General features: G+C 35.7%; 1 protein-coding gene across 2 annotated transcripts in view; it reads left to right on the forward strand.

Annotated features, from left to right (window-relative positions):
- The window catches only part of LOC145977740 (GTPase-activating Rap/Ran-GAP domain-like protein 3), a 742197-nt gene that overhangs the window by 705191 nt on the left and 23950 nt on the right, over positions 1-13056 (forward strand). For both annotated transcript variants that reach the window (XM_083109991.1, XM_083109992.1), the window contains 3 exons: positions 3953-4051; positions 10134-10300; positions 12149-12262. In XM_083109991.1, coding sequence (XP_082966117.1) covers positions 3953-4051; positions 10134-10300; positions 12149-12262 — 380 coding nt within the window. The remainder of the gene's footprint in view (positions 1-3952; positions 4052-10133; positions 10301-12148; positions 12263-13056) is intronic.

Raw genomic sequence — 13056 nt, forward strand, 5'->3', positions numbered from 1 at the left:
GTGGCGTATTCTTACCACCGGTAATCGAACTTTTCTCATATATATTTTTTTTTACAATTAGTTTTTATATATGGGAAATTATATTATATATAATATTATTATATATTATACAAACCATTACAACAAGCTTTTATACCTGAATTTAAGTAACTTATTTATAGAACTTGGAGACTAGTTTGTGTGCAAAATTGAATGTTCTCTATCGCACCCTTCTGACGACCAAGTTTCTTCCCCGGTTGTAGCTGGGAAAGCAAGAGAGCTGAAGTAAACTTGGCCAGGTGGCTATTTGCGAACACGTGGCCGCCTTGTTCAGTTCTACTGCAGGAAACAACATTGGCGGGAGAAAACTGCTTGTTACTTTGTTTCTGTGCCATGCTTAGCAGAGACAGTGTTGCTACAAGAAGGGAAATAGATCCAATTTTCGATAATGACACGTTCTTTTATTCAAGAACATTATTTAAATGAAACACCCAAAAAAAAAATGATCACATGAAAATTCGCTGCATTCACTTGATTCCTCAGGGTATGGGTAATATATGTTTGTTCATTGTTTAAATAAAGTCAAAGTCAAGTTTTCACTAAGAACAAGAAGTATATTTTACTTCTTAGCAAATTAAATAATTATATACATGAATCCATTGTAGTCAAAGAAGTACAGGCCATTTGGTTTAGCTTGAGCTCTGGCCTTCAGCTGCGCAGAAGCCTGCCATCAGCACAACGATGCGAGAGTTCCACTGAGATCAGAGTTGCTAACCGCATTAACAATTATCTATATCCGTAATCTGACTTCAAGAGGTGTTCGGTACTTACTGGTGTCTGCATTCAGTTTTTGTTTTGTAAAGCGACAGTTTGAGAAGGTGATAGTTCAAGGAAAAGAATGACAGGATTCTTTGTGTTGGTGAAACCCCCATTTATTTAGCCCCCTCGACGAAAGAGGCATCCTCCCTCTCCACCCTTTCCTCTCCAGGGGGGCTGATCGTGTTACCACGAGTAAGGTGATTGTTGACCTGTGTTGCTTAGGGCATTTTAATTCAACGGAAGCTGAAATGAAAACTGGAAAGAATATTGGAGAAAGCAAAGTGATTCACAGTCAGAGTAGAGAAATTATCTCAACGTGCATAAGTTTATGAAGGAAGAAGCTGACAGTGGTCTTGCGTTGAATGTTAAACAAGTTGCAAAGGCATGTTTTCGTGGCTACTGGTGTAACAGTAAGTACTTTGAAACGCATCTTAAATGAAAATGATCACAACACGGTAACTGGGAAGGGATTAGTACAAACCATGCAGAAGAAAGAACGTGATGTGGATCAAGTTGACAAGTGTGTTATTCGTAGAACAATTGACGAATTTGACGATCATGAAGGACAGTGCCCTACTTTAGATTCGTAAATATATCTTTTTAATGAGACGACAGCATAGCATATAGCCTTGGCGAGTTTGATGTCTAGTGGAATTGTAACTTGCGCAAATTGCAACATTGCTCATATGAGTCACGTGACGTCTTCTGCAGACGACAAATATTTTCCGCTTTGCGCTGTAACAGCTTCACCACTCTTTTTCACACCAACCAAATACTCCAGACAAAACAGTCATAATTCCCATGGAAACAGGTCTTGCAAGATATGTACATACAGGTCAGTCACTATCCTGTGACATTATCGGTGATAGGTCTAAATATTGAATAAACACAGAAATCAAGTAAAAGAGATTAAAGCATATAACAATAAATATTTGTACAACGAGAAAGGTAATTAACAACAATAAATATTAGTTTTTCTTGTATGTACGCATTGCTTGCATTATAGAATTATTTTCCTGTAGTTTACGGTTATTAGAAGCATAAGAAAACAGTTTTTCTTTGTGACATTTCAGGAGAACACACGCTCCTTTCATCAGACATTTATTTTCATTTTGACTAAAGATACAGTTATAACAATGGTTAGTAATTTTTTAAACAAAAAGAATCTGTTATATAATGGATGTTGTCAATGTTACATTGTTGTAATATAGCAACTTAACTGTGAAAAAAGCAGTCTGTTTTATTTTTATTTCAGATTTTTTTTTAAAAAAAATTATGAATCCCAAATATCATCAGGTAATTCAAATTCATCATTGTTTTCACAAAGTCTCTTGATGTTTTCTGTTACATTAAATTTTAAAGATGGTGACTTACTGGATCTGGATCTATGTTACCATTTTCATTATTTAATTTATTCCAGTGTTCTTCTGCAATGAACGAAGCTTCCCAGACATTCAACTCTGTGTTTCCCGTTAATCTTTTTAATCAAATGCTTCTCTTCGATGATATGAGTTGACAAACCTGTTCTTGGGTTTAGACAGTTGTCCAAATCGTGTTCATGCCATCTTATTGCCATTTTCCTTGCTGTTTCTCCCACATAATTCTTTGAACATGAACAACTTATATTATATATTCCTGTGGTTTCCACATCTGGTAGAGAGTTTCTCATTTTGAATTCATTAAATGTACATTCCAAACTTCTTGGTGATTTAAAAACAATTTTGAAATTAAAACTTCTAAAAATTTTTGTAATTTTATGTGAGAATCCCTTGTGAAATGGAATGCACAAAAAAAAAAATATTAGTCCATGAGGAAAGGTCATGTCAGTAAAAAGGAAAATTTTGTGAAAAAAAATTGAAATTGCGGGAAAATATGAAGTTGTCAGACTCCTTTTTTTGTTTTAGTTGCATGCATTGCATTTATGTTTTTATTTCTATTGTATCTAATTCATGCATAAATATATGCAATAAGTAAAAATTGTTGCGGCAAGCCAGGACAAATATTCAGGATATGCCACTGTTCCATTTTCTTGACCTGTGCAAAGTTTTCAGGTACCTCAGGTGGTTAGGCAAGTGGCATTGATAAGATTGACAAGATGTTATTGAAGTATTTGTCGACTGAATACAACAGACTACTACAAGAAACCAAACTTGTTTAATCTCTTCTCTTCCCTATAATTGATTATTGACTTTAATCACAAACAAGCCATATGCCTGCAGTGAATCCAGAATGCCTGTATTCGCTTCATTTTCGACATAAAATATTCTGAACATTTGATGCCGTATTATGGGAAGGTAGAGTGGCTAAAACTAAGTGATACATGGATTTACCACAACCTTGTCCTACTGTACAAAGCCCTAGAAATAATAGATCCAAAATACCTCTTCAGGCAGTTTCAACATCTTTCAGACTTCCACTGCCACAACACCAGATCACGTGAAAAATCTCTTGTTATCCATTCCTATCCACAGATCTAACTTCTACGCCAATTCTTTTACTGTTACTTCTGCAGGACAATGGAAAAGACTGCCCCCCGACATCCAAGCCTCTTCCTCAATTGTAATATTCTAAAGAGAATTAAAATCACACATGTTAAATATTTGGACCTAGAATGAATTCTCAGAAAACAATGCATAATACTTTTAGCTAACAAAATATGCTTTCTCTATAGGTATTTGTGTGTGTGTGTTTATGTTCATATAGAATCTGTATTGCATTTATTTTTAATTTTACTCTTCAAATATCTTTTTCATTGTGTTAGTAAAAAATAATCTATTGCTATTAATGGTTAATCCACTTTTTGATTCGTCGTATGCAAACTGTATTACTTTCATTTTTTCATTTTACTTTTATTACTTATTTTTCTTTTGTCACTTTATTTTTCAGTAATATTTTTTGTTATTTTTTTAAATGAATACAATTAATTGTAAAGAGAAACAATTGACCACTATAATTAATGGTTAAGTGGAAGAGAAGGCTTGTAAACAAAGTCGTAATAAATAACATTTCAACCAAATTGACAAGGGTTGCATTTAATTAAACATAGAGCTGTAATTTCTGCTTAGAAGGGAGGGAACACTCATATTCACCCCTGTCCACTTTAAATGCATTAAAGTCTCCTTTATTCACATAGGTTTCAATTTTTCTCCCATAGATGGCCTATCTCACAGACTGCTGTTTGACAAGACAGTTGCTGTGAAACAAGTGAATGTTGTGGAAGCACATGGAATTCTTCTCTTCAGAGCAGATAAAGGTAAGAAAGCTTTATATTTGTTTTTCAGTGTAATTTAATTTTTTTTTTACAAAAATATTTGTAGTATTGTAGTGGTAAATTAGAATTTCATATTTCAAAACCCTGTAAATATAAGGTGTTGTGAATTGTGGTAAACCAGGGTGGACTTTTTTTAATTAAAAATTATTTTGTGATTTTTTCTTCAGTACAAGGTTATGCAAATTTAATTTTAAAAATTGAGAACCTTGTATCTATCCAAGGTCCATAGACCACTAGTTTCCCCCCACCCTTGAAGATCTGGTCATAAGAGGCCTTTTTTCCAGCCCCCATATTTACAACCCCGGCAGGGTTTCTGTGATGTTATCAGGATGAAACTTCTCAGTGTCTGCTACTTCCAGCACTGTAAAGCATGCAACGCTCTTGTTTTTAAGAGAAACCCCCCATATTGAAGAGCATCGCAACACAACTTACACAGAGTACGTGAATGTGATGGTGCATAAAGAAAAATTATAAGTAAGCTAAAACACAAATTTACTCACGGTTAGTGCTGGAAAAAGTTGGAAAAGAAGCAGCACTGGATCCATTGTTTTTGCTTCATGGTATTTATCCTTTTAATTTTTGGATCCTGAGGTTCAAATATCGAATTCGAGAAATAACCCTCTTGCTTGACAAAACACTAAGTACTTTCTGTTGTTTTGTGTTTACGATTTTTTTCGTTTTCTAATAAGAAGACTTATCAAGATATTTGTTCTCGGGGTGACACACACACACACTTACTCAGAAAATTTTTCCTAGCACATCTTGCCTTCACTTAGGATGGCCAAAAAATATCCGTATTCCAGAAAATTTAAAATCTCAATTCAGGAATTTTACTATCTGGATTTCAGAGGCAGTCAGAATTTCGGAGGTGGAGGTTTATAAAAATATTCCATTTTTCAGGTAGAATTTACTAACAAACCTCTCAATGTGCTGTATCTTAAGTTTCGTCTTCCACATTTCACAATGGTATACTGCGTAATAAAAGAAATCTAGATTTGGCCATTCCTACTTCACATATCTTGCAAGAATGCTGTTATCAACACTGACCTCCTCAATGTCCAAATTATCCTTTCTTCAGACTCTTCTTTGGTGCAATTCCTACTAATTCGGATTTTAAATCACATTCGTAATATTCTGGTAAAAAAAATAGCAACCTGAAATTTGTCTTTTCAATAGCATTTGCTCTTTTGGAACTCATCGGACGGAAATGTATAGTAAGAAATATCAGAATTGATTGTTTTCTTGAGATATTCATGAGCTTGCAGCACAGTGAGACAGTATTTATTTTCACTCAAGCACTATAATTTGATTATATCTCTTGTAGTCTATGGTTATTACAAGCATAAAAACACATGTGTTCTCCTGAAACGTCACAACAATGGACTGTTTTTATGCTTGTAACAGCCATAGACTACAAGAGATATAATTCTACAATGCAAGCAATGCCTACATACAAGAAAAATCACTATAATATGAATCACATAAAAAAAATAACTGGAAACACACGAATACAAAAGGGTCATTCCACGCTAAATCACCTAGAGCATGTTGCTTCATAGTCATGGATTTGCTTCAATTTTTTTTTCTGATAAGTACTTGGACCATAGTGACAAATGTGTAATATTACACTTGTCCAACAAATGTGCCGAAAGTTATAACATTTTTGAAAACTTGAAGATTTTCAGAAATTGGGTAGATGAACGAAAACACAATGTGACACAAAACATGTCATATCTCAGAAACTATGTGGAGTGTCGAGATAATTTAGGTATTGTTGAAGAGAAGATGGGCAGTCCTAATAGAAGACTCTCACCTACTCAGAAAGTAGAAAAATCTTTAAATAAAGTAATTTGTTGTGATGAAAAAGACACTCAACTTTGGTTAATTGTTTAATAGGGAGTCCTAGGTTTTACCGCAATGAAAATTGTTATGTAGCATAATCAATACACGTCAAACATTATATTAAAAAATCAGAAATTTAATATGTTTCATAGTAAAAATATCACAGGTTTCAGTATGGGGTGTATGAACCAATTTTCCACTGGCATACCAGCTATGCTTTTGACAAATGACTCTAAAATACTTAAAAATTAGCTCTAATATGAGGTACTCATAATATTGTTAGAAATGTTGAATAAGTGGGAGAAGTAGCCAACCCCCATGGTGAAGTGGTTAGCACATCATGCTACGAGACCAGGTGTCCTGTGTTTGAATCCTGGACTGGGCAAGGATGTTTGTGAGTGTCCATTCATGAATTTCATCATGTCATCACTCTTCCCAATCTTCGCAAATTAGGGAAAAGTAGCTCAAGAAGCAAAGTAAAATCAATCAATCAATCAATTAAGTGGGAGAAGCATTATTATTATGTTCATCCACTTTTAGTTCACATATATTGTACTACGACCAGGGTTCTTGTCCAGAATGCATATGCATCAGTCCATACCAAATGTTCCAGCACTCGTTGCTTAACATGTTCAGACAAACCTCTTCTTTACACACCTTTTCATTCATAATAGCTCCTAATGGACTTACTATGCCATTCGCATGATGTAATTAATAAATACAATAATTACAATTACATGATAGTTTATTAAAAGTAAATATTGCTTTGTAACTAACAACATAAATTTTGAAGGATTTTGATGAATTTTCCCCTGTTGTAATTTTGTTTTCCAATGAATATCAATCTAGAATTTATTATTTACAGGTACTTCCCAGAGTACACTTTACACTGTAAAATCAATTTTTTTAGTTCCCCAATCAGAAATATAGGGGCTCAATTTTTAAAATAAATTAAGATTGAACAATTTCAAAGAGCTTTGAAGAAACCAGAGCTCAAATATTTTGTGCCATAACTTTGGATGCGTATGTCTTATCTTAAAAGTATATAGTTCTGATATTATAATACTTCAGTACTAAAAACAATCCTAAACTTTGATTTTTGTTAAAAATTTAATATTAATTTTGGCCTTAAATTTCAGCCATTTTCATTAGAGATTGTCCAAAAAAGCGCAGAACATAAAATAATGCTTGAAATGTTTTTTAACACAGCTTTCTATCGTTCTTCTTAGCTGAGCTATCATAATTATCGCCACCGTCTGTAATGGCGAAAAATACACGAAGCCCTGAAACAAAAGATAGCCACCATTTTTTAATAAAGTAAAGTTTTAGAAGAATAAGGCCTGCTTTGAACTACCCCTGCATAGGTGTTAGAACAACAAAAATATTGAAAATTTTAAAAGTGGTCAAGCAACCAGTGCTGGACCATTCAGTATGGACTGACCCATTTGTATTCTGGACAAGAACCCTGGTCTTAGTACAATTTATGTGAACTAAAAGTGGATGAACATCATAATAATGCTTCTCCCCCTTATTCAACATTTCTAACAATATTATGTGTGCTCATGTTAGTGGTAATTTGTGAGTGTTTGAGTCATTTGTCAAAAATATAGCTGTATGTCAGTGGAAAATTGGTTCATACACCCATATTGAAAAATATTACCTTTCTGAATTTTTAGTATTGCGTTTGACATGTATTGATTATGCTGAAGCTTGAAGCTTGAAGCATGAAGCTTTCCAATACCTTACTGCTAAATTTCCAAACATAAGCACAGCTAAATTGAAAGAAAGGATCTTCGTGGAACCTCAGATTTGAGACATTATAAAAGATGGAGTGTTTATGGAAACCCTGACTGATGAAGAACGAGAAACAGCGCTACCAAGGTTTCTGCAACTACTACGAGGGTCACTATTTATATTTTGAGCCTTGGCAACACTGATTGAAGTTAGGCGCGATTTGACGTTTGCACGGAATCGTCTGGCATTATTGGCCATAATGTACTTCAAATGTTTTGTCAATAGCTTCATTTGTGTTGTTTATGTTGCCTTGGAGATTGCGCGACAACAATAAAATTGAATTAACTCGTGAACACTTTCGTGCGATGATTTTTTACGATTTTCGACGTGGATTATCAAGACAAGAGTGCATCAATCAACTTACTTCCACATTTGGCGATGAAGCCCCATCCTTTGCCACTGTGAAACGCTGGGATAACATGTTCAAGAAAACATTGATGCTGTGCAAAACCTAATACTGCAAGATCGTCATGTGACATACTGTGAGATTGAGGCAACCATAGGCATTAGTTCCACCAGCATATATAAAATATTACATTATCATTTAGCTGTGAGAAAGGTATGTTCTTGGATCCCACACAATTTGACAAAAACTCAAAAAGACGCTCGCGTCAATTGGTGCAAACAAATGCTCAATAAATACAATCGTGGTGCTTCAAAAGACGTATATAAGATTGTGACAGGTGACGAATCATGGATATATGCATATGAGCCGGAACGTAAACAGCAGTCGACTGTATGGGTGTTTCAAGATGAACCCAATCCAACAAAAGTTGTTCGCGCTCGAAGCACATCGAAACAAATGGTCGCCTGTTTTTTCGGGAAAACTGGTCATGTGGCAACTGTGCCTTTAGAGTAACGTAGAACGATCAACTCTGAATAGTACACAACAATTTGTTTGCCTGAGGTCTTTGGTCAAATACGGAAAACAAACAAACTCCGTCAGATCATTCTTCATCTAGACAATGCCAGCTGTCACACATCTCGTCTAACAACCGACTTTATGAACAGTCAAAAAATCGAATTGATGGGTCATCCACCGTACAGTCCTGATTTGGCACCCAATGACTTCTTCTTGTTCCCGAATGTCAAGAATAAATTGCGTGCACAACGATTTTCATCGGCGGAAGATGCCGTTGATGCGTTCAAAAACCATATTATGGAGGTGTCTCAAGAAGATTGGAAAAACTGCTTTGACAAATGGTTCGAATGAATGCAAAAGTTATTGACCATAAAGGAGAATACTTCGAAAAACAATAAAGCAGTTTTCAATGCCAAATTCCTGCTTTTTCATTGTTAGGCTCAAAATATAAATAGTGACCCTCGTATGATGGCAGACTACTGCTAAATGTTGTATCGTGATGATATTGATGCATTGTACAACAGACATGAACATTCATCATACTTCTTAATAATATTTACTTATGTTCCTTATGTATTTGTCAGACTAATTACAGTTTTCATTATAATAAAGAGGGCTGTTATGGAAAAATGGTGGGTGCTAGCACAAATCTAGAAGTAAATTTACGATCAGTATTAAAAACTGATCTAGAAAATTGTAGTTTTATTTCTGATGATTTTAAAAACTTTGTTTTTGTAGACCAGTGTTATCTATCAAAGTAGAAAATTTAAATTTTACGTAAGATGTTGGAGTAAATTTAAATGTTTGCATATTAGTTTGTATTTTCACATCATTGGTTTGGTTTGAGTTGCTGTTTTAAGTCCACTTTATGCACAGTAAGGCTAATCAGGACTGGACCTACAGTTTAAAGTGGGATCCAAACCACTTGTGCCTCCACCGGGTATCAAACCCGAGACCCCTCGATTACAAGGCAATGACGCTAACACTGCGCCATGGGGGAGGCCCTATTTTTCACATCATGATATCATTCATATCTAAATAATCAATGATGCACATGAACAGTTTTTGATTCATGTTAAAAATAATTTAGTGCAATGCTTTGCTTAAAATATGATTTCACTCATTATTTGATTTTTTTGTGTCAAATAGTTCATTGCTTTTGGTTTTCACATAATATATTTTTAAAACCTAAAGTACTAAAATTGAACCAATTTCTTGCAATGGTCTGGCATAGGGTCTGGGACAAGTCCCCCTGTTGCCCCTTCCCCCCTCACTTTCCTCTCCCAAAGCAGTGTGGATGTTTCTCACTTGTTAAAGACTAGGTCCATTTAAAGATGGATATCAGAAATGGCTGTCACTTGATAAAGACAACAGTCATGTCAAGTCTACACAGATTTGAAAGGTAGAATAACAATAGATATGCAATGTTTGTCAAAAGCATTGTTTAATATACCAAAAGGGGATGCAGAATCTGAATTTGACGTGAATACTCGAGGGCCGGAGTCCATTAAAATGTTCAATTGTAACAGAATGCCTGTGCTGACATCACCTTTCTCTTGTTTCCAGGTCGAGATAGCAAGATCCATGTGTTCCGCTTGTCAGATTTCGACGGAGACTGGAACAGCGAGTCTCCGGTTCGCGGAAGGCAAGACTTGAAGGACCATAGACTGGAGAGAACAAGAGGCTGCCATTTGTATGCTGTGTCACGGCCTGGTGGATCTCATCTCCGGATGGTGAGTTTTCCTTTAATTCCGCACAATTGAGTCACTCTGCTCAGAGATATGTTGCGTACAGCATGTCAGCATCTCTTGTGGTAGTGGGAACATTATGTTTGTTACAAGAGAATTAGTGGAAGGAGTTTCTTTCCCCAAACTAAGAGTTAGAGCAACAGTTACAGCACCATTCATTTTTTTTTCAATTTTTAAGCCATACTCACCTTATAACTATGAATGCAAAAAATGATATTTTATGTACGTAAAACCAAAATAAATGTCAAATGTTACCATTCTGCTGAAATAGAAAATTAACTAATATGCTTGAATTCTAATGAAGAATCTATTATTTTAAATATCACATAGTCTGTGCAAGGAATTTTGTGTAAATTGTTGCTTGGACTTCTCCCTGCTATCCAGGGGATCTGGAGTGTGTGATTTCAGCTGTAAAATATTTCCAGCAAACTGCATGAGCAGTTCTGGTGTTCACCTAGCCTCTAATAAATGGGTACCTGCAGGAGGGGATTAATGGCAGCTGGAACCAGTGTTGTTAAAGGAATTTTAAATTAATTCAATTTTGGTCCAGGAGAGAAAATCAGCAAGCGTAAATGGGTTCTGGACCTTAAAGAACTTTTTTATCTGTAAAGTATGATATTTCAATATGGTCCAGGAACCTTTTTTCCAGCTCAATTTAAATATGGTCTAGGAACTTTTCTCCTGGATGAATTTAAATATGGTTCAGGAACCTGTTTTCAATGAAACAATATGCAACTTGGACCAAATTTAAACTGTGTGAGAGAAAAAGGTTTTGGTCCTGCAGCGAAACCAATTAGAATTTATGGGTTCCTAGACCATTAACAACCCTGGCTGGAACATGGTGCTGATCACATCACCTCCACAAATGGCAGACATTGTGAATGTGTGGGGTACTACTTCCTCATCTCATATGCTTTGTGGTCAATACCAATGCACATCTGAAGCAGCCTCCACCACATTATTATTATTATTGGTTATAACAGCAGCAACAGAGCAGTGGTATTGACGCTCTTTTGTTTCTAACCTTAGGAATATGGTTCAGGGTAGCAGATTAATAATCTCTTGTGAGATGGGGGAGGGAAGAGGCTGTTTCTCACTAGGTTCATGGAAGGTTTTTTTTGGTAGTGTTATGTTTCCTCTGCGCATGAGTGCTTAATTTTAGACAACAAAGGTGGAGACCATTGTTATTGGCTACTATTTACTGTTTTGTTACTGGATTTTAGACGTCGGGGTTGTGAACAATAGTTATGAACTATAAATTTAACAATTTGCAGCGATTCAAGACATTGTACTCTGCACTTTCCCCAATAGTTTGATGAATTATGATCCATGCTCACCAAACATTTTGGTTTAATTTGGTGCCCACCATTTTTCAGTAATGTACAGCAATTTCATGCTGAATAAATAAATGCACAATAAAATCAAAGCAGTACTTTAAATTTAATAGCAGCTTCCTTACTTATAGAAATATGTTACTTTCCTGTAAGCTATATGTTCTTTTTGTTTCATTTACTACTAAAATCTGCTAGGCAACATTTAACATTAGCCCTGAAATTACTATATTTATGCTGAAATAATTGTCTTCACACACAGAGAGGGAGGGGGGGGGATAAAGACAGAATGTGTGCTAAATCAAACTCTTGGCATGAAGTGAAGAGTCCAGATGTCTTGGACATTTTCATGTATGTACACTTATATAATTAAAATATTCATTCATACATAATTCACAAACATTTTTTTGACTCCTGGGTGAGATTTTTCAGGACCAAAATGTATGTTTGTAATTTGAGTTGGGTTGACAGACTAAGTGAACATGATATTTGATTTTTGCAGGTTGTTGCTATTGGACGGAAACTACTTCTAATGCAGTGGAGGCATTCTGCTGCATGGACTGCTTGGTGCCCAGCCAGTGATACCGACACAGTGGATGGATTTCAGTACATTAGGGTAATGTATATGTAGTAATTGTTTATAATCTTCAGTCCTGAATATTATTGGGTTCTAATTTATCACATTGATTTTATGTGGAGTAAGAAGAGTCCATAACTACACATGATTAAGACTGTATATAGTTAATTTTATGTTGTAGATTAGCCTTTCTGCACATGGTTGCATATTTCAGTATTCATGCACAAATGTATTTTGACACAATCTGTCAGTAGCATACGCAGGATTTTTTTTTAATTTTTTTTTTATTGGAATTGTAAAGGTGGATAATTACAACCTTAGTGACAATGAAGTTCGACCAGTCACAAATATAGGAGTGCGTTGTGAAAGAAGGAGAACACATGCATATGCTGAACATATTTTATTCAGCAGGCTACATGGAACAAAGGAAAACATAAATTTCCACTGCAACGCAGCAATGTATGGTGTCCACACAAAATAAAACATTTTCGTCCATCTACACGTGACATTGAAGTTCGACCACTGTTAGAGGGGATCCTGTTTACCATGGTGTGACGCCGCCCCGTCGGCGAATAACTGTGGCAATGCATCGGGGCATGCTGCGGACGAGTCGTTCAAGGTATTCCACATCGATGCGGTGCCATTCCTCCTGCAGGCAGGTGATAAGAGCAGCCACTGTCGTGGGTCCCCTCTGTTGCACACGTCGCTTAAGAACACGCCACACATTCTCAATGGGCGAGAGGTCGGGAGTCGATGGTGGCCATGGCAGAGTTCGAACATGAAGGCGAGACAACCATTCTCTTGTCAGCCACGCTGTATGAGGCCTGGCATTG

This window comes from Lepisma saccharinum, chromosome 23 (assembly GCF_977018435.1).
Source record: "Lepisma saccharinum chromosome 23, izLepSacc3.1, whole genome shotgun sequence".
In the NCBI taxonomy this organism is placed as follows: Eukaryota; Metazoa; Arthropoda; class Insecta; order Zygentoma; family Lepismatidae; genus Lepisma; species Lepisma saccharinum.